At 39.3% G+C, this 22696-nt stretch overlaps 1 protein-coding gene across 7 annotated transcripts in view; it reads left to right on the top strand.

Annotated features, from left to right (window-relative positions):
* Window positions 1-22696, top strand: part of WDFY3 (WD repeat and FYVE domain containing 3) — a 278454-nt gene that overhangs the window by 196035 nt on the left and 59723 nt on the right. For all 7 annotated transcript variants that reach the window (XM_070458192.1, XM_070458191.1, XM_070458195.1 and 4 more), the window contains 10 exons: window positions 2098-2277; window positions 3895-4128; window positions 12221-12320; window positions 14227-14387; window positions 15426-15655; window positions 16731-16840; window positions 18366-18548; window positions 19627-19784; window positions 20865-20942; window positions 22348-22575. In XM_070458192.1, coding sequence (XP_070314293.1) covers window positions 2098-2277; window positions 3895-4128; window positions 12221-12320; window positions 14227-14387; window positions 15426-15655; window positions 16731-16840; window positions 18366-18548; window positions 19627-19784; window positions 20865-20942; window positions 22348-22575 — 1662 coding nt within the window. The remainder of the gene's footprint in view (window positions 1-2097; window positions 2278-3894; window positions 4129-12220; window positions 12321-14226; window positions 14388-15425; window positions 15656-16730; window positions 16841-18365; window positions 18549-19626; window positions 19785-20864; window positions 20943-22347; window positions 22576-22696) is intronic.

The raw sequence follows: 22696 nt of genomic DNA on the forward strand, positions 1-22696 counted from the left end.
ATGTTATCAGGGCAAGTTTTACTCTGTGTTTTCGTTTTCTATTTTAGTTATTTCTAACTTAGATATGAAGCATTGAAAGAGTAAATGACAAAATTTATGTTCCTATCTCTCATAGGAATGCTGTGAATAATGATTTAATTCTTTTTTTTTTTTACACAAAATTTAGGATCACATCGTAAGAGGAATTATTAACTAGACTCTTTGGATTACAAGTACCTGACAAGTCTGATTTTAGTCAAAACTCTTCTTCTTCAATCTAAGAAAAGAACATTGCTATTAAATGTGTTCATTTAGAATGCTTTGGGATTCTGGTTTTGGTTTTCATTCATAAACAATTATAAAAATCTAAACTGAAAAAAAAGACTCTTTGAGCAGGTATCAGAAGATAAACTTTGTTCAAATAGAGTCTTCTTAAATTTTTTAGCATCATCATCATTGTTATTGTGGTAATGCTTTTAAGGAAAAGAAAACTCCTGTGTGTCTCTTACTCAGTCTTCTACTGTAGCACTGCTTTACTTCTGACACTTGAGGTCACCAAGTATGTAGAAGGATGCCCCACCATTCAGTCCAGTTCTGACACTGTCTGCCTGGATATAGCATCCAGTTCCACAGATTAAGGGCTCAGTCTCATAAGATACTCCCCTGCCACCCACCACCAATCCTGCCCCTTCAAATGCCAGTCACAAGTCCAGGTTGTTACCTGTGCTTCTGAGTCAGCAGTTACAGATCACAGGTTCCCATGTCTCAGGAAAACATTTTACTTCCCAGATTACCAGTTTATTACAAAAGGTAACTCCAGAACAGCCAGCTGGAAGAGAGGCATATAGCGAGGTGCGGAAGGAAATGGAGCTCCACGCCCTCTCTGACCTGCCTTTCTCCCAGCCACCTCCATGTGTCCACCAGTCCAGAAGCTCTCTGAACCCCATGGATTTGATTTTTTATGGAGCCTTCATTAAATAGACATGATTAATTAAAGTCATTGGTCACTGGTGATTGAACTCTTTCTCCCTGGAGGCTGTGGAGGAGCAGGTTAGGTTAATTTCCAACCTTCTGATCACACGGTTGGTTCCCCTGGCAAGAGCCCATCAACCTAAAGTGTGGTTGAAAAGGGCTCCCTATAATGAACAAAATGGAGAATGAAATGGCACTCCAATCCAGTATTCTGGCCTGGGAAATCCCATGGACAGAGGAGCCTGGCAGGCTACAGTCCTTAGGGTCACAAAAGTTGGATATAACACAAGTTAAGACATAATCCTGCATGTTTGTCCCCACGTGGAATGCTGGTCTTGAGAAATGAGAGAATAGCTACTAAACCACCACCGCCATCTTGAACAAAAAGACACATTTATGACTCTTATCAGTCAGGAAATGCCAAGAGTTTGAGCATCTCTGTGCTTGAAATGGGACAAAGACTAAATATATATTTCTTATTATAAATCACAGTATCACAGTTGCATAATGGTTAAGAACACTGTTCTCATTTTTTACATGACAGTGTAAGACTCAAACGGTGAGGTAACTTCCCCATTTTATCTCACTCCTTACTCTCTGGCACGATGGAGGATGGGGCAACTTTGATGGTAATACTGTTGGCACCCACCACATTCATGTTGATAACACTGAGTTCTCAAAACCACTGACTCCAGTTACTGAGCTGTGAGTACCCCAATCCAGTGTTAGCTGCTCAGTTGTATCTGACTCTTTGCAACCCCATGGACTGTAGCCCACCAGGCTCTTCTGTCCATGGGATTCTCCAGGCATGAATACTGGAGTGGGTTGCCATTCCCTTCACCAGGGGATCTTCCAACCCAGGGATTGAACCCTGGTCTCCTGCATTGCAGGCAGATTCTCTACCATCTGAGCTATCAGAGAAGCCCAGTGTGAGTATCCTAGTGAATGGAAAAACATCCTCTCAGTTTCTCGAGGTGTTGCCTTTGTTTTAGCTTATTTCCCGATTTGTTGGCCTCTTTGTTTACCCCTGTGTATGGTTTATGAGAGTTCTGGACCATCGGTATATCAGGTTTTAGAAGAGTAGTGAATAACTTGTAGCAATGTCAGTGTCTCTAACGAGTTGTCTCCTCTCCTGTCCCCTGGCAGCCTTGGCAATCAGAAGAAGAGGGATCTTGGCTCCGGGAGTATCCTGTGACCCTGATGCAGTTCTTTAGATACTTGTATCACAACGTCCCGGACCTGGCCTCCATGTGGATGAACCCTGATTTCCTGTGTGCACTGGCAGCCACAGTCTTCCCCTTCAACATCCGCCCTTATTCAGAGATGGTAGGAAAGGGGGAGGAAAATGTCAAAACTGGAATTAGTCTGCTCCAATCGTTAGCAGATTTTTTTTTTTGGCCAATCTTTTAAGCTTCTGACTAAGTTATAGTTTTGTAACTTTCTGCTCCACCTCTTGCATCATTATCTGGTGTCTGGCTCCAGACACACCCTTCTTCTGCCTTCCCCTAAAATTTCAGCAGTGAACGCTACTTCCTGTTTTTATTTACCATATTTTTGTAAGTCTCTCATGAGTGACTTTCCTCTTCATCTAGCTGTTGATCCATTTCTTATTATATGTGACTATAGCTGTAGTGTTGTGAACTCAGATTACAGAGCTCTAATAGGACCAAATTTATTTCCACTTCATTTATCTCAGGAATTCAGCATCTCCTAGATTTAATCTTTACAAACTAATTACAGGATTTGGTTGTCTTTTTAAGAAATGAAATGCATGCTTGTCCTTTCTGTTCAACTTTTTCCATTTTGCTCAACTGTTATTTTTCATATTTTGCACTAACTTAGTAGAAAGTTATTAGACTACTCATATATCAAATGGGCTTCCATGGTGGCTCAGACAGTAAAGAATCTGCCTGCAATGCAGAAGACCTAGGTTCTGTCTCTAGGTCGGGAAGATCCCCTGAAGAAGGAAATGGCAACCCACTCCAGTATTCTTGCCTGGAGAATCCCATGTACAGAATAGCCTGGCAGGCCACAGTGGGCTATAGTCATTGAGATCGCAGAGTCGGACATGACTGAGTGGCTAATACATGTACCGTATAAATAACTTCTTTTGTCCTTTAAAACAAACCCAAAAGACAGTTATTCCCCCATTGAACTTCAGAATTTCAAGATGTTTCTTCCTTTTTCTAAAACTTACTCTACACCCTGAAATAAAGTACCTTCCTCATACTAATTTTTCTTCATGTAAAAAGATGAAATAAATAATCATGCTAAAAATTGTGGGGACTTTTAGGAGAACAAGTATAGCACATGGCCTTAATGCTGTGGCTTGTTTATAACTTTAAAATCCACGTTTTTGGTAAAAACAGGAATTTAGTAATACCGCAGTGTTTTTTCTTTGTCAGCGTCTTAGTAATCTGCCTTCTCAACCTTTTTTTTTCTGTTGGCTCAAAATTGGTACTAGTTTCATTGTTGTTTTGTTTCATTTATTTGCTCGTTTTTTTAACCTAAAAAATAGATCAGCCCTTGGCTACAATCATTAGTATGCCAGATCTTTATCTGAAATTCTGTAACACTTGGCTTCTATGTGCACATAAAATAGTCCTTCTCATTTTATTATTTAATTTATTTCAAGTGCAGTTATCCACAGTAGAGATAAAAATTCAGCATAAAGCAGTTATATGGTTAGCGGCCAGTCGATAGCTTGATATTTGAAAGAATGTGTGTTGAGTAATCATGACCTATGGTGCCCGATTACCACCCTGATAGGAGTGTATGAGTAAAGCCAAGTGAACTATGCGATGTGTTGAATAGCTTCATAGGAGGTTAGAGCTGAAGCAAAATGCTGTTGGCGCTACAGTTTGGTTTTTTAGGAAACATGAAAGTAAAAATGTCGAATGAAATCGAATGTGACTCGGGTACATTTCCTCTTGATTTTATTAGGTGACTGATCTCGATGATGAAGTTGGATCTCCAGCAGAAGAATTTAAAGCCTTTGCAGCAGACACAGGGATGAACAGAAGCCAATCAGAGTACTGCAATGTGGGCGTCAAGACATACCTGACCAATCACCCAGCTAAGAAGTTTGTTTTCGACTTCATGCGGGTCTTAATAATAGACAACCTCTGTCTTACCCCTGCCAGCAAGCAGACTCCACTGATTGATCTTTTGTTGGAGGTAAAGACAAAGAGATGCATTTACACCTCTTAAATTGTTTTTATAGTGAGAGCATTAATAGCCAAGCAAGTTTTATGCCAAATACCTTTCAGATTTCTAATTCCTCTGGGTTGTAAAGGCAGAACATATCATGGGCTGTGGGAATTTTTTAATCACAAGTGTGCTAATGTATATTCTATCGATTTGTTTCTCTTCTTTCTGTTCCCTTTGGCATGTCCTTTTTTCTTAAAGACTTTTTTTAATGTGGACAATTTTTAAAGTCTTATTGAATTTATGACAGTTTTGCTTCTGTTTTATGTTTTGGGTTTTTGACTAGAAGACATGTGGGGGTCTTAGCTCCCTGACCAGGGATTGAACCCACACCCTCTCCGATGGAAGGTGAAGTCTTAACCACTGCACCACCAGCTAAGTCCCTGCATGTCCTTAATTCAGTCCTTTATTGCCCTTTCCCTAGACCAGGAATTGACGAACTTTTCCTGTAAGGGGCCAAATAGCAAATAGGTTTATGGGCCGTACAGTCTCTGACAACTAATTAACCTACCGTTGCAGTTAGAAAAGCAGCCACAGACAATACATCAATGAGTGAGCCTGGCTGTGTTCCAGTGAAGCTTTCTATAAAGAACTACCATAGGCTGAGTTTGGCTCAGGGACCCTCGTGTACCAGCTGCTTCCCCCCTAGTCTCACAGAGCAGCATTGTCTCCTCAGCTTGTTAACTCGCTGCTTCAGTCCTATGTATCACCTCCGGTGTTACAGCTTTTAGTGCCTTCAGGGCTTAAAACATGGTGCTCAATATGCACTTCTTAAGTTTTTCCTCAAGGCAGCAAATGTGTAGGTTGCTTGGTATCTAAGGTCTGGCAGCTATAACTAACTACCCAAAACTGGGTGACTTCAGTGGCAGGCAGTTATTTCTCACAGTTCTGGAATGGAAGTGTGAGAAGTTCTGAGAAGTCTGCCATAAGGCTGCCACCAGCTTGGTCCGGTCATGGTGAGGGCCCTCTTCCTGGCTTATCGATGGCTGCCCTGCTCTCACAGGGCAGAGAAAGAGCTCAGGTGGTTCTTCATCTTCTTGTAAGGGTTTGAGCCCCTCATGGAGGAGGTCCACCCTCCTGGCCTTCCCAGAGCTTCCCGGTGGCTTCTCAGGGTTTCCCGGGTGGCTCAGTGGTGAAGAATCTGCCTGCCAGTGCAAGAGACACAGGAGATGTGGGTTCACTCCCCAAATCTGGAAGATCCCGTGGAGAAGGAAATGGCAACCCACTCCAGTATTTTTGCCTGGAGAATCCCCATGGACAGAGGAGCCTGGAGGGCTATAGTCCATGGGGTCGCAAAGAGTCAGACATGACTTAGCAACTAAGCTTGCATGCATCATGGCTCATCTAAACCTAATTACCTCCAGAAAGCCCTACCTTATAATATCATCACATTGAGGGTTAGGGCATAACTAATGAGTTTGAGGGGAGGGGACACAAATAGTCCTTGCACTTGCTCATTCTCTTGATAAGAACTAGCTGATGTTTCGTAAAACAAACCCTAAGTGCTGCTGGCTCTAGAAGTTGACCATCCCTGAAAACCAAATGTTCATATAGGAAAATCTCAAAGAGAAATTTAAAAATCACAGAAGGTAATCTAAGATATAATTAGTTGCTTATTCATTCATTCTTTTGGCCAATGCATGTTAAACAGGGTCAAGCAGTACATGCAAGGGCTCTGAAAAGAGTGTTTCGTGAAAGATTTCAGCGCAAAAGACTAACTGCTTTTCTCTCTAAAAAACTTCCTGCATGCTGCTGACAATTGTTTGACAACTGACCCTGCACTTTCTCTTCTCCCTCTAGTGGTGAAGAGAAAACAGTTAATTTTTTATTTGAAACCTTAAAACTCCAGCAGATGTTTTATCTTATTCATGTAGAAATATCTCAGCTTGATCTATTAAAATAAATCACTAGTATAATTTAGATAACAGTCATGCTAAGCATCTTAACCAGGACTGCAGTGTTTAATATTGGCAAGAAAATAATTGATTTCATCAATAATTCATGTGGACAAGCATGCAGAGATGGCTAATATTTTAGTGTCTGGGATAAGAATGTGAAGCATTTTGTGCAAAATAAAATGTTTATCATGAAATAACAGAATAAAGTTCAGAAGAGGTATTGGAAAGCATAACGGAGCCAAAAAATAAGATACACATACATAGTAGAAATGGTGTAAGTGCATATATCCAGTCATAACACTATCAGTCTTGTCAGTTCAGTTCAGTTGCTCAGTTGTGTCCAACTTTTTGTGACCCCATGAACTGCAGCACGCCAGGCCTCCCTGTCCATCACCAACTCCCAAACTCATGTACATTGAGTCGGTGATGCCATCCAACCATCCCATCCTCTGTCGTCCCCTTCTCCTGCCATCTCAATCTTTCCCAGCATCAGAGTCTTTTCAAATGAGTCAGCTCTTTGCATCAGGTGGCCAAAGTTTTGGAGTTTCAGCTTCAGCATCAGTCCTTCCAATGAATATTCAGGACTGATTTCCTTTAGGATGGACTGGTTGGATCTCCTTGCAGTCCAAGGGACTCTCAAGAGTCTTCTCCAACACCATAGTTCAAAAGCATCAATTCTTTGGCACTCAGCTTTCTTTATAGTCCAACTCACATCCATACATGATTACTGGAAAAACCGTAGCCTTGACTAGACGGACCTTTGTCAGCAAAGTAATATCTCTGCTTTTTAATATGCTGTCTAGGTTGGTCATAACTTTCCTTCCAAGGAGTAAGCGTCTTTTAATTTCATGGCTGCAGTCACCATCTGCAGTGGTTTTGGAGCCCCCCAAAAAAGTCATCCAGTTTTTCCTCATCTATTTGCCATGAAGTGATAGGACCAGATGCCATGATCTTAGTTTTCCGAATGTTGAGCTTTAAGCCAACTTTTTCACTCTCCTCTTTCACTTTCATCAAGAGGCTCTTCAGTTCTTCTTCACTTTCTGCCATAAGGGTGGTGTCATCTGCATATCTGAGGGTATTGATATTTCTCCCAGCAACCCTGATTCCAGCTGTGCTTCAGCCAGCCCAGAGTTTCTTATGATGTACTCTGCTGTCAGTCTTGTAGGAATCCTAATAGCTAACTAACTAGCAGTTGATAAATTATGTAATTGTCTCTTATTTTAGTTTTTCTGTATTTTTCAGTGAGGAAAGCTTGATATGGCATGTATTAACTTCGAGGTAACATTCTTATTATTGTGGTCACAATTTGCCCTATAGTGGAATTGTATCTGATTGCATAAGGGTGTTAGGGGTGGTAGAATGATGTTTTAGGACGAACCAGAGTGTCAAGATTGAATTTCCCAAATAAATCATTAGCTCCTTAAAGTTAGAGACCAACTTTCATGTGTCCTTTTATCTGTCACAAAATTAGCTCAGTGTCTTGATATGCTCTTTAAGTAATTTTGAATCATTTAACTACAACTACATCCCTGGCCTTTCCCAAACAAGATATAATACTATCTAATAAAAGATATATAAATTTGCTTTTAAAAATACATGCTTTTAGGGACTTCCCTGGTGTTCTAGTGGCCAAAATTCTGTATTCCTAATGCAGGGGACCCAGGTCTGACCTGGTCATACATAGAACTAGATCCTGTATGCCACAATTAAGACCTGGTGCAGCCAAATAAATAAATTTTTTTCTTTTATAAAAAGCATAAGACCTTTACAGAGAAAAAAATTATACTTCTTAAAATTTATGCTTCAAATCTAACACACACAGAATACACATACAAAAAATAGCTAGTGAAAAGGATATTGCACTCCATGTTTTCCTATAGTGTGAAAAAATAAGTTACAGTCATATGATTTTTAATGTTATGATTGAGAAGTCTTTATCTCTGAAGAAGTTCAAGAAGAGAATTATAGTGTACACTTGCCATTTACCTTTATGGAAGAAGGGGTTTGAACCAACTGATTTTCAGTCTGATATGCTCATGCCAGGCTATTTTCAGTATTAAGATTATTTGGGATTTCATCACAAGAGTATCTACTTATTTCACTACATCTACAAAAGAATATGTGAAATTATCTTTATTAGCAGTCTAGAAAAGTAAAAGATCTGCATTCATGTAGACTGGCTATAGTGTGAGTCAGGTCAAATACAAGGGAGGCAGTGTGGTGGTGTAGCAAAGCCTGGTTTGAGTTCTGGCCCTGATATTTATTATATATAAACATTTTAATCTCACCGAGCCAAATTCATTCTCTGAAGAATGATATTGTATACTATCCCCTAGCTGATTACTGTGAGAGTTAAATAAATAATAGGTAAATCACCCAGCAAAACTATTTTGAGAAATTAAACATGCTGCTTTTAGCTGTGTAACGTTGACTCAGCTCAGTTCTCTTCATCCCTTCCAGTTTGCCCACCTTTAAAATAGTATACAAGATTCCCAGGTGATTTCTGCACACGTTAACATTTAGGAAGCACTTCCTAATCTGCAAGTTGTATCCCGTGGGTCAAATCTAGCCTGCCTTTATAAATAAAGTTTTGTTGGAATACACAAAAAGAATAGTATAAAAATAGAATCTGTCTCTGAGGACCATGGTGAAAATTAAATGAGATGATCCTTTAAGATTCATAACCCAGCTCTTGGCACATAGACTTACTCAGAAACCAAGTGGCCTTTGTTGGCTTGTACCTGGGCCTCCAGCTGCTCTTTCCTGCCCCGTCTTCCCCAGCGTCCTCCATGTCACCACCAGGCATCTCGTGGAGAAAGTGGAAGTGTGAGTCGCTCAGTCGTGTCCAACTCTTTTACAACCCCACAGACTGTAAGCCCGCCAGATTCCTCTATCCATAGAATTCTCCAGGCAAGCATACTGGAGTGTGTTGCCTTACCCTCCTCCAGGGGATCTTCCTGATCCAGGGATCAAACTCGAGCCTTGGGCATTGCAGACAGATTCTTTATTATCTGAACCACCAGGTCTCATGAAGGGCCACATGAATTTGTTGCATGTGGCCACGGAAGGAAAGTACCTGAGAACAGATCATAAAGTACTCATACAGACCTAAAGGAAAGAAAGATAGTGAGGCGGAGGAGTTCACTGCTTTCTGCTCCTGCCGTCTTCTTAAAGACCATCCCCCCCCCCCCCATTCACATCAGAGTGAAAGCCATGTGACTACAGAGCAATACACAGCACCCCCACCCCCCTGCAAAGTGGAAAAGTGGGCAGGCACTGTTACAGAATACCTGAGAGAAGAGAAGCCAGTGACGAGGAACACTGCAGTCAGGATGACAAAGCTCAAGATCCTCTTCTTTGATGGCTCCAGCCCATTACAGAGACCGTACGGAACACTCACGGCCTTCCTCCCCAAGCCACAGTGCATCAGCCGTGGGCCGCAGACGCACGTGGGCTGTCTGGCCTGCGTCCAGGAAGATACTGCCTGGCATCCCCAGGCCTCAAAAAGGGGGCTTCAATTCTTTGAAGACAGATGTTATTGGCTGGCTTTGTGTTTCCTCTGGGAAGATAGATCTGACAGCCAGAGGCCAGAGCAGACCACAGTGCTTATCCTCCCTTCGTTCTGCGCTGAACTCATCCTGGTTGTCTAGTGAGCCAACCAGGCTTATCTGGAAAACCATGACAGAGGTCATAGCAGAGTTGCTCTTGTTGTACATCTGTTAACTTCAATTTGGAAATTTTCAGTAGGGCTGGAGGAGTAGGGCAAGTGAAGCAGTGAACTTTGGCCTCAAGGAAACTGAGCTTTGAAACCTAGTTTTGACTTGACCAACTGACTTAACCTCTCTAAGCCTCGGTTACCTCATCTCAAAAGTGCAGATAGCATCTACTTCAAAAGGATATTTTGCAGAATGAGATAAGGCACATAAAATTCAGCACTGTGTCTGGTACATAATTGTGTCCAGTGAATTGTTTAAAAAAAAGAAAAAAAGAGAGACCTATGCATGCACTCACAAAGTCTTAAGTCCTTCAAAGTTGGGCTACTGTGAGCCTCTGCAAGAACATTCAAACTTAGAGGTTAGAGCCAAGAACAGTTAATTCTGGGTCATGATCACTCATGACAGAGCTTCAGTGAGCAGACAATTAAATACCTTTTGGTGACTGTTCTCAGTTGCTCAGCTGTGTTCAACTCTTTGCGGTCCATTGACTGTAGCCCGCCAAGCTCCTCTGTCCATGGAATCTTCCAGACAAGAATCCTGGAGTGGGTTAGCATTTCCTCCTCCAGAGTCTGAAGGATCCTCCTTCAGACCCAGGGATGGAACCTGTGTCTCTTTTGTCTCCTGCTTTGGCAGGCAGATTCTTTACCACTAGCACCACCTGGGAAGCCCTAGTGGTGACTGAGCCGGCCTTAAATCCTTATAGAATGCTTTTTAATGAAGTAAAAATATTGTTGACAGATCAAGCTACTTCTCTTTGTATGATGTTCCCTGTTTTACAGACTCCAAAACTTTCTCTTATTAGTTAAGACTGTATAAACCGTACTCACTCTCACTTTTTCATTGGCCACATTGAGTTGATGATAATCCTGAATAAGTATTGCTGACTTCAGGGGTATTAAAATCCCACTGTGAATTAAATTAATCTGATTAAAAGATAGTCCTCATAGACTCATCAATCTTCTGCTTATCACTTCAGTGTCTTTAGTTTCCCTTCCTTGGCAGGGTCAGGTCTCCACGGCCTCTCAGCCTGAGGAATGGGCTGGCCTTGGCCCCAGCTCCCCTGCTGTCTGTTCAGCTGCACAGGAAAATGGATTAAGATTAAAAACAACATGACATGACCTTTACTTTTTCCCAGACTACTTTCATGCCAAAACAAACTCCTAAGCACTAATATTCTTTTAACTGTTACTTGGCCCATATTTTGTTATTTTAAAACTGGATAAATGTGTTTTACCACAAAAACAAAGAAACATTTGTTAAAACTTTGGTTGGTTTATTGACTCCTTAGAATAATATCTTTGATCTGAATTCTGATTTTAACTACTTTTTTAAAAACCTTTATCAGGACCACTTTGAAAATCAGAATAGAAAGAAGGGTTTTTTTCCCCCAGTAGAGCATATTTTAATTTTAAATACATAAAGCAAAACAGTGTTCCGTAGCCTCATGGTTATAAACATAGTCCCGGACCAGTCTGTGAGAGAAAAAATAGAGTCTTTAATTTCACTGTCTAAGCATCGCGCATAACTGCAAATCCAGATCTCTTTTTAAGAAACAACTTCATGTCAGTTTATTGAATGGTTCAGTGTCTACCTCCAGTCCAAAGCCAGCCAACAGGACTGACATTTGAGAGAATGACAAAAGGATCTCTCCTACCTTTCGTCCCTGTGTTCCTAGCGCTTTGCCACCTCTCGGGTTAGAGGCCTGAAAGTTATGCACCTGGATTGTACCTTAATTACCTAGAGAAATGTTTAACTTTATGCCCTAAGCTTTTATTCACAATAATTTCAAAAACCATCTTTGTACTATATGAAACCATTATCAAAAGTAGTACCTATTGAGTTGTTCATTGTCCTCTTTATAAGAAAACCCACAGAGAACATTGTTTTCAGAACCATCTAGGAAAACATCCTTGCTGGCTAACTAGTGTGGTTTTTAAAAAATATTTTATAGATAATAAAAAGCTTTCTAAACCTTTTTTTCCCTTCCTTCTTGACCCTAGGAAGCTCAAAGTGAAATTTTGTGTTTAATTAATTTTTGATACAAATATTCCCGTCCCCATTGACTTTTACCTTCTTAGTTGCTAGATTCCTGAGCTTTTGTGTTTGTTTACATGGCCTTATGATTTATTTTACCTGTATATCATTAAAAACTGCCTGATTTCTTTTGAAAGTGAGATTATATTAATAAGTACGAAAATTTTATTAAATACTCAAAATGTTGAGAATACTGTTTTTGGAGGAATGGATTCAGAAGACAATATGCCTGTTCAGTTTTTTTTTTTTAATTATGATCAGAGTATGAGTATACACATACATACCATCCCTCATGACATATTTTATTATTTACCAGTAGGGTTTTTTTTTAATATGACTATGGTAATATAAGTATGGTTGAGCCTTACCTTCATTGAATTGGTTCTGTTTCTAATTCTAAAATTTATTACTTAGGCTTCCCCTGAGAGATCGACAAGAACTCAGCAAAAAGAATTTCAGACTTACATTTTGGATAGTGTGATGGATCATTTGCTTGCAGCTGATGTTTTACTGGGTAATATTATGTTATCTTCACTTTGTTAAAAAATACTGGTAATCACTTCCCTTCTCTATTTAAACTCCAAGTATACCACTTTTTTAACTTCATCTTTTTCCTTCTTTCCTGTGCTTTTTCCCTTCGTATTGGTATTTTCCTTTGAACCTGGGCCTTAATGATCAGCAACAGGGATTACTTAAGCTGCTTGTCCACTTTCGTACATTCAGAGCTGGCAGGAAGGGAACAAGGAGAGAGAGAAAAGTGTTTTTAAACCCATATTATGCGAACAGGCTCTATTTTTATAAATTAGCTAATACTTTAAAAAATTAACTTCTTGTAGTATAGTTACAAACAAGCAAATTATAAATGTAGCATTCTGTGAACGACCACCCAGACAATATGCCTCTGTAAAACAATTAATAGAAATGCACTACCAGCACCCACAGAAACTCCCCTCTTCCTTGACCCAATTACTAGTCTCTGAGTCACTGCCTCGACTTCTAAAATAGCAGATTTATTTCACCTGTCCTTGAACCGTATCCACACAGGATCACACAACGTGTATTCTCTAGTCTGGCTTTTTACGCTCAATACTTTGTTCATGAGATTAATCCACATAGTTGCATGTGGCAGGAGTCCATTTATTTTCATTTCTGTGTAATGTCCTATTATATGAATATATAAATTTATCCAATTTGTTGTTGATGGACATTCAGTAGTTTCTAGCTGGAGACAATTAGAAAGAAAACTATCAATGTTCTTATAAGGGCCACATGTGTGTATAATCTTTAATATATATCTGTTGAGTATATACCTCAGGTGGAATTATTGGGTCATGGGTATCTATGTTATTCTTTGGAATGGTTTTTAGGACATAAATTCAAAGCACATTAGAATGTGTTTCTGTATGTCTCTATCCAGTTAAATCTATAGAACAATGGAATTAACATATGTAAAACTGATAAAATTGAAAGGAGAAGGAAAAGTAATGATTTAGCATATTTGCTACTTGAATATCTGGTAATTATATGAATCATAGAACCTCCATGCTATTACCTTATCATTTTTTTATAAAGTAAATTTGCCAAGAAAATCTTTAGTTTTGTCATAACATGAAGCATGGTGCAAAGTCAAACTTTTGTATTTGTTTTTATCACTTGGGAATCTTTATATAGTATCAGTTTTACTACATAAAGACACACAATGAAAAGTTTTGCATCATGTAGTAATTTAGAGTTAGGCAGGAATAATAATGGCAGTCAGTAAAAGCTCCAAATTTCTAGAAAAGAGAGGCTTAAAGAGATCATTCTCTGTTGGAAGCGGAGCCAGGAGGATTAGCCTTGAGGCATTATGTACACAGCAGTTACACTGAAGACCCCGGGGCAGCTATGGAAGAAACACAGTGCTGATAAGGATCCTGGAGGGAACAAAGGATATCCCTTGGCACCCCCACCACTGATTATTCCTAATTCCTCTGGACCTCTCTTCTGCCAAAATTACCTCATTCTGTTTAAAGGTATATTCAAAAAGAGAGAGTTTTGTTTGATGGTTTGTTTTATCCTTTATTAGTTACACATAATCAATTTACAGCTAATAAACTGACAATTTTTCTCTCAAAGGGGGACCATCTGTCACTGAGTTTAAGTTGAAGAACTGTTTTCTTATCACAGACTGTCTTAAGGTAGTGAGAAAGTTCACAGCCTCCATCCATAACACTTTTATCCTGTAGAAAGTATCTCTTTCAACATTTATGACTTCTGGCCATGAACATCATTTTGCTTCAAGTGGTCCATAAGAGTTACTAGTCTTATTTCTGATTATAGTAGGTGTACTCATTTTTCCTTAGCCTGACTTGTTTAAGGGTCTGGTCTCTGGCTGGTTGATATCCATTTTCTTAGACATTTTTTTTCCTATTGGAATTTAGGAGAAGATGCATCTCTTCCTATCACCAGTGGAGGAAGCTACCAGGTATTGGTGAACAATGTGTTTTATTTCACACAACGTGTGGTGGACAAGCTTTGGCAAGGCATGTTCAACAAAGAATCTAAACTTCTTATAGATTTTATAATTCAACTAATTGCACAGGTAATCCATTGTCATATTAGCTGTAGAGTACATGTCTTCCTATTGAGAAACTTTTCCTCGGGTGTCAAAATTGTTGGAAATAAGTGTAACTAATAAGATAATGAATGTTGACATTTAATGTGAAGCTCAGCTTATTAAAAGTGAATGAAACCTTTACATCATAACCATTTCCCCATTACCCCCTGGCCTGGCGTCCTCTTTCTCTCAGCTGTGGGCTTCCCACTGTCTTCCCCACTGACATTACTCTGCCGCACTCATAGCTGGATGACTTCCCTTTGGTTTAAAGACCTTATGTTAACAGGATTTGATAGATTTTCACAGTATGATGAAAAGTTTATAGAGCATGAAGATTTGCTGTTAAAGGAGTATTCTCTTCTTGCAGTTGAATCTTCACAAAGTCCATTGGAGCCCTGTTTCTTTCAAAATGTCATTTTAGTGCCTGTCTGGGGTGTCTTTGCGTGGTTTGGCACAAGCTACAAATCTCATTCAACACACAGTGTAGCAAGTAGGAAAGACCCTCGTCATGTGTTGTTAGCATGTGATGCAGAGGTTCTTTCATGTCACCCAAGAATTTAAGAATAAACTTGTATGTAAGTCAGAGAAAAGTTCTCAATAAGATGGAAGTAGAACATCAGAGGAAGTTTTTACTAATGTTTTAGATAATTTTTGTGTATAATTTTGAGTTCATGCTGATCACCCTGACAAAACTTGTGGGTAGGAGACGTTGCCCAGCTGGCACTTCCTCATGTTCTCAGGGAGGCTGCTTCACTCCCAGGAGGGCTGGCAGCTCTCCTCCCCAGGAGGTTTATTTACACATAGCACTCATCTCCTGACATCACATTTATGTGTCTCTTGGGCTCAGAACCTAATAATAGCAAGTGCTTTGTATTTTTTTTTAATAACTCGGCACCCCAGTACTTAGCATGGCGTCTGGTACACAATAAGCCTAATAAATGTTCATGTGAATGAAAAGAGGGTTTGGGGTTTTGTTTTTGTTTTTTTCCATTTTACTAAGTCACGTATCTCTCACATCTCTAGTCAAAGAGAAGATCGCAGGGGCTGTCACTGGATGCGGTCTATCACTGCCTCAACAGGACCATCCTGTACCAGTTCTCGCGGGCGCACAAAACCGTCCCGCAGCAAGTAGCCCTGCTTGACTCTCTCAGGGTGCTGACTGTCAACAGGAACCTGATCCTGGGCCCCGGAAACCACGACCAGGAATTCATCAGCTGCCTGGCTCACTGCCTCATTAACCTGCATGTTGGGAGGTAACTTTTAGGTTCAGTTTAAGCTGGTCTTTGTTTTATTAATACTTTTTTGATGATAACATTTCTTTTTTTCTGTAATCTTAGTTTTACTTAAAATTTCATGAGAATGTAAAAGACAAGTATTGAATTTTTGCTATGAGATAATGAGTAATTTATTTTTTTGCTTTAATCTCCTATATCTTTTCTTTTTTGTTCATCACGTGGCATATATACTTTGAGAAAGACTGTTTGCTTTTAAAATAATTTAGATACATGCTGTCAGAGGTGAAGAGGAATAGAAGGATAGGAATGCAATAAATAAATGCAATATGGGTAAAATTAGTATTTTTCCATTGATTGTTTTGACAGATATTTCTTTGGTGTCTTCTGGGGGGCAGGCATTGACTTAGGGACTGGGAAGAAATATGAGTAAGTCAGATCCTGTAGCAGGTCTTGGAGCTCGCAGTCTAGGAGGGAGGATCAGTAACTAAGCACGGCCAGTCAGATGCCAAGTACTTTGCTAGACGCACGGTGCTCGGGGAGCAGGTGACAGGTGGCCCCTGCCTGGGAGAGACACCTGCTGAGTTGCAACTTGAACCTGGTTGAGGAGGAAGTTATTCCTCCGGAGAAAATGAGGAAGAGTGATAGCAGAAGAAAGGGTTCACCTGTGTGATTGCCCAGAGGGCAAAAAGAATACGGCGCATGGGAGACTGCACGTATCCCCTGCTGCTGGAGCAGAGATGGGAGAGGGAGCGTAGGCACGTGAGAAAAGTGTTCATGGATGAACTTCTTGTAATTTCTAGGTAAAAATGTTAATAGTCCTCACAAAGCATCTGAAGTAGTAAGATGCTCATCTTAATGCTGTAATTTAATTTAATTACATTTAGTCAAGTGGATTTGTGTTATCACTCCTTAAAAATGACATTTCCGTGATAAATTAGAAGTCCTGTTTTGTGAATCTGCCCAATGTCTGTCTGCCATTAATGGAACTTTGTGACAGAGCCAGCATTCACTTGTGTCTGCAGAGTAATAGTCATTACAGTTTGCAGCTACAATAATTTCCTTCATAGAATTTAAACTGCCTGGAATTTTCTAGCAATGTGGATGGATTTGGACTAGAAGCAGAAGCCCGCATGACTACATGGCATATTATGATCCCCTCGGACATTGAACCAGATGGTGGTTACAGCCAAGATATTAGTGAAGGTAATTATCTCAATTTCCCCCCACACCTTTCTCTCCACTCATTTCTGATTTTTAACACTTTATTAACCAGAAATGTATTAATACATCTTTTGTTACCCAAACATTATTGACCAAAGATGTTTCAGTATTCACTTACCTAACAAATCACTGGCCATAGGCATTAGTTTCTGCAAAAATCCCCTGCTCGATAATGTGTTAAGACATAGCCAAAAAACTAACTTTCAGAAACTGCCAACATTGACACTCTGTCTCCCTGTAGGGCACACCTGAGCATATACCAGTACACCCACCAACATACACCGACATGCTGGCTGTATATCTCCTTATACTAGGATGGGTGAACCACTAACAACTGATGATGCTTGCCCTCCACGTTTCATAGTAACACTGGAAAACTTGGTGGTACATTTATTTGCACAAGTAGTAGCACAGACACTGAACTGATGCTCACCATTAACAGAGCCAGCTATTGGTAGTATTAGGCCAGTCACCGAAGAGGCAAGTGTTGCTTGAGACAGGTTGTCAGTACTACCATTTTTATTCTTTCTTCCTCTCTTTTTTAATCTAGTTCTCCCACTGGTTTTGTTAAGTTCCATGCTTTGAAGTCTTCGGCTGGATTGATTTTTAATTTCCAACAATAATCAGTTGAAAAGATTAGATAATTACAGAAGTGTTTGTCTCTCCAGCAATTTAGTGTGGTAGTTCTACATATGATTTTATCCTTTGTCCAGTTCTCATTCTTTCATTCATTTAAGCATTAATTTGTTCTGTTATTTCACTAAAATTTCTTGAGTCCCAGTGATTGCTTCCTCCCAAGGAACTAAGTCTAGAAAACTGGTGAGGGGCTCAGACTAGTAACATTGTCATCATTTGGGAACTTGTTGGAAAAGCAGATTCTCTGGTCTGACTCAGATCTGCTGAGTACTCAGTACTCAGATACTCTGGAAGATGGAGACCAGCAATCTGTTTTAACAAACTCCCAAGTGATCCTGCTGCTTGCCAAATATTGACTGATCTAGAGCAGTAGTTCAAAGTAAGATGGAATTTAATAGTAAAAACTCTAAAAATGTTTATTATTTCTTTCCTTTTGCAAACTGTTCAAGAATAGTTAACTTATTGGTGAGTGTACTTAAATATTGGATTGTCCAAAAAGTTTTTAGCCAACCCAATATTTAAATCCAAAATTTACTTTTAAGTGAGGTGTACTTTTCTTTCAATATAAGCTAGATAATAAAATGTATATCTGATTTCCAGTTTTATAAGTTAAAATGCACTCCTTTTGCTTGAATAGAAAATTACTTTAAAGTTTTCTAAGTAGCCAACCACGTTTTTGGTTATCTAAATAATCATTTTCTTTCATTTTTGTTTTTAACTGAGCTGGCTATAATGTGAAGCTTTTTTTTTTTTTTTTTCGGATGATTAAGTACTATACATCTAAGTTGAAATTGTTAGATGTAAAACAAGAAAAAAAAGTACTAACTACCTTTGTATTATTTTTGATTGGTTGCTGTTTTTCATTTCCTAGGGCGTCAGCTTCTCATAAAAGCTGTCAACAGAGTTTGGACAGAATTAATTCATAGTAAGAAACAAGTCTTGGAGGAGCTCTTCAAAGTCACTCTGCCTGTGAACGAAAGAGGCCATGTGGACATCGCTATAGCAAGGCCGCTCATCGAAGAAGCTAGCCTGAAGTGCTGGCAGAATCATCTGGGTAAGAACGCTTACAGATAGCATGTGGCCAAGAGATTTACACATGACTATCCTACATGGGTGCCCTTTAGATATGAAATTAAAACTTTCCCCAAAGGATATTATGATGGCACTAGAAATGAAAACCAATACAGTATAGCCCATTCTAGAATGATTATATTGTATTGGGCTTCCCTTGTGGCTTAGCTGGTAAAGAACCCACCTGCAATGTGGGAAACCTGGGTTCAATCCCTGGGTTGGGAAGACCCCCTGGAGAAGGGAAAGGCTACCCACTCCAGTATTCTGGCCTGCAGAATTCCATGGACTGTACGGTCCATGGGGTTGCAAAGAGTTGGCCACTACAGAGCAACTTTCACTTTCAGAATGATTATGCTGAAATTAAGCTTTTCTTAGATTTTTGTTTTTTAATCTGAGATGTGTTCTACATCAGGCATCTATGAGCTTGGTAAATAATACATTGCTCACAACTTCAGTATGGTCACCTTCTTGGCTATGACTCCATATCCCTTATCTATAATTCTGAAGTGCCAAAAACCCTAAAAATCCAAAATGTTATTATTAATTTGATGCCAGAACTCACTTGCTGGCAAAACCTAACCTATCTTTGTTTATCCTACTAGGCATGAATATTCATATATTTTGTTGCAGAAATATTATTATTTTATTCATTATGGTTTTTTACTCTAGATCCTCAGGTGGTATTGTATAATATATAGTATACATACAGTATCACCTTTTTAAAGTCCAGAACTTTTTAAATTCCAAAGTATACACAACACCATAGACTTTAGGTAGGGCATTGTGAATTGTTATTAACATAGAAATTGACAACAGTGAAAATAAATTTGCATAGCATTGCAGAGCTATGAGGTTTCACCCAAATGTGAGTCCAACCAGTACAATAATTATTAAGCAGCTATCCTTACACAAGATAAGTAAATGTCGTATCTAAGACAGCATTTACAGATGCTTTTGATAACTACAGAAATGTGCTGTGTAACTATGATGAGAAAGTATTAAAAGTAAGGCAAGTAAATACATGGAGAAATTGTAAAATACTCTTAATTTTATTTCTGTAGCCCATGAAAAGAAGTGTATAAGTCGAGGAGAAGCTTTAGTGCCCACCACACAATCCAAATTGTCACGTGTCAGCAGTGGCTTCGGTCTTTCCAAGTTAACGGGATCAAGAAGGAATCGAAAGGAAAGCGGGCTTCATAAACACAGTCTTTCCACCCAGGTACATTGTTTAGTCTTATTAATGATATTGGAACTTTGTATTTCAAGGTTTAGTTACAGTGTTTTATATAATACACTTAACACATACAAGCATATGATTTGAATGGACTCTTCCTGCATTTTTGCTTTAGGACAGAGAGATAACTCTGATTATGGGGTCTTCTCCCGTTTTATTATGATACAGTTGCACTATGAATGTTGTGTATTTGATCCATGTCATGAATGAACATAAGATGAGATTCAGATATTGATATATTGTCAAACTGTAGTTTTTTCCCAATTTTTTCAAGCATTCAGTAGTACTATTATTCATAGTTATATAAATTTTAAATCAGTAATAAAATGACTTTTTAAATAATTTTATTATACACACCAATTTTTAATTTTTTTTTTAAACTCCTCCACCTCCAGCATTAATTTCTTCCTCATCATACTCTCTTTGCCATCTCAGAATCTCAGTGGCAGCAGTGAAAAGTGTCTGGGAGAAACGATGTGTATGAGTTATTCCATGTGTCAGGTTGGGCTCCCTAGGAAGCACATTCTGAGAGGGGGTTTAGTGTGCAGGCTGCTTATTAGGGGTGCCCTTGATATTTGTGGTAGGGAGAAGAAGGAAGCAGGACTGGTTATGGGGAACTGTCAGGGTATAGTGCAGGTCTGGCGACAGATCAAGTAGACCCGAGTGGAACCTTGGTGCCAAAATGACCTGGCAGAGTTGACTTGTACTGAGCTGAAATGGCTAAGCCCGCTTCCTCCCAAATCAGCCAGTGATTGTGGAGTACACCGCAGCTCTCTGCAGCTGAGATGATCCCTGAAGTATGGACAGCACACCCAGAAGCTGTGGCTGTAAGCCCTTCCTTGAAGGGGCAGTAGGGTTTGGGGTGTTGGGATCTGAGTCCATCACATACGCCTCCATCAGATTCATCAGATAATTCATCCTTCACAGTTTTTTGTGGGATATTTAGGATGTTGTTGTGATGCCTTTAACAGAATTTTAATTAACTGCCTTATTTCAAGGCTAGTTAACATTTTCTTTTTCAGAAAATCCATGAAATATTAAGACTCTTTTTCCACCCATTATTAGGAGATTTCTCAGTGGATGTTCACACACATTGCTGTTGTTCGTGACTTGGTAGACACACAGTATAAGGAATATCAGGAGGTAAGAGTCACAGCCATAATAATGGTTTGTTTTGCATTTCTCAAGTGAGAAAAGACTGTTCCCCTTGTTATCTTCCTACTGCTTTTAAGAGTAAGCTGCTGAACTGCATTCATCATCAAAGGTGATGTTTTTAGTTATTCCTGGCAGCAACTACTTTGGCCATTGGTTTTAAGACAGAGAGTGGAACTTGCTTTGGGCAAACTGCATTAAAAAGTGACAGACTGGAGATCAGCACAGCTGAACCCTAATAACATTCATGACCATCGTATTTCATGTGTTTGTTCCTAACAAAAATTAAAATTCTAAAACATTAAAACATAAAAAGTGTTTTTTTTTATTATAAGTGCTTGGTAATTTTGACAATAAAAACTTCAGTGAAATCTTCTTGATTAATTCATAATTACTCGACAACTTATCCTAAGTATTTTATTCCCATGGCAGCTAAATTGTATGCATTAAAGATTTCTGAATGATAAGCTGCTAATATTTTATGGTCATGATACTAGATACTTAGTTATTACAAGTGATTTCCTTCTGCCAAGAACATATAAGTACTATTACGGTATTGTATAACATCAAGATGATGCCTTCAGTGACCATTAGGGTTAGTTATATAAAGAGATCTTTATTCCTAGACTTAAAGTATATACTCATATTTCATGAGTCATTAGACGAGTTAGTCATAAGCATCTACTGTTGAAATGTTACACATTTTGGCATTTGACAAATAGCAAGAAGTTATTCCCCAAGTCATAAATTTCCCTTGTAGTAAGGTGATTTGGATCTCTCCCAGTGGCCAAGTAAAAATGGTTTTCCTTTTCTTTTTCTATAAATGTTAAGTTCACTATCAGAGCTGCATGTGTATATTCTTTACCTAAAAGTATTGGAAATGTTACGGAGATTACCAGTTATCTAGTGTGTTGGCAATATTTCTTGACCCGGCTTTGTAGATTTTCCTTTATTCTTGTTCTGATAACTAACTGCTTTACAATCTGGGGTGGGGAAGGGGATTCAGCCTTAAATTGTCTTTTTTATCTCCCACCGGACAAGCAATTACTTTGTATGTTCATAAATAATATTGCCATCTTCCCTGTGTCTTGAGTTACAAGTTTCTTCAACACTCTGGTCAAGTGTACTGCACAGGCTACCCTGTACCTACCTTCCACGGAACTTGGTGCTCAAATAATCCCCTTGGGCCATCGCTAAAACTCCACCTTCTCACACAATAGCTTATTTTAGCCATAAACAAGTGTAATTTTACTTTTATGATATTGACTGAAATGGCATGGATTGGGTTCTGTTACCAAGTACTAACTTGGTTTTAAGCTGTTTATAGACTTTTAATTGTTGCTCCTGCTTTTGCTTGAAAACCAACCTGGACTCCCTTCCACCCCTACTCCCTCAGCGTCAGCAAAATGCCCTGAAGTACGTGACAGAGGAGTGGTGTCAGATCGAGTACGAGCTGCTGCGGGAGCGGGGGCTCTGGGGCCCCCCCATTGGTTCCCATCTGGATAAGTGGATGTTGGAGATGACAGAGGGGCCCTGCAGAATGAGGAAAAAAATGGTGCGAAATGATATGTTTTATAACCATTACCCTTACGTGCCAGAGACGGAGCAGGAAACCAACGTGGCGGTGAGTGCTCAAAAGTCAGCGTTTTTCATGGTGATGTCATTTCCCTTCTCTTTTTGCAAGCATTTTCTCTTATTAGATCAGTTACGTAAAATACCTGATCTAGAAAATTCGATGGACTGTA

The sequence above is a fragment of the Odocoileus virginianus genome, chromosome 29 (assembly GCF_023699985.2).
Source record: "Odocoileus virginianus isolate 20LAN1187 ecotype Illinois chromosome 29, Ovbor_1.2, whole genome shotgun sequence".
NCBI lineage: Eukaryota > Metazoa > Chordata > Mammalia > Artiodactyla > Cervidae > Odocoileus > Odocoileus virginianus.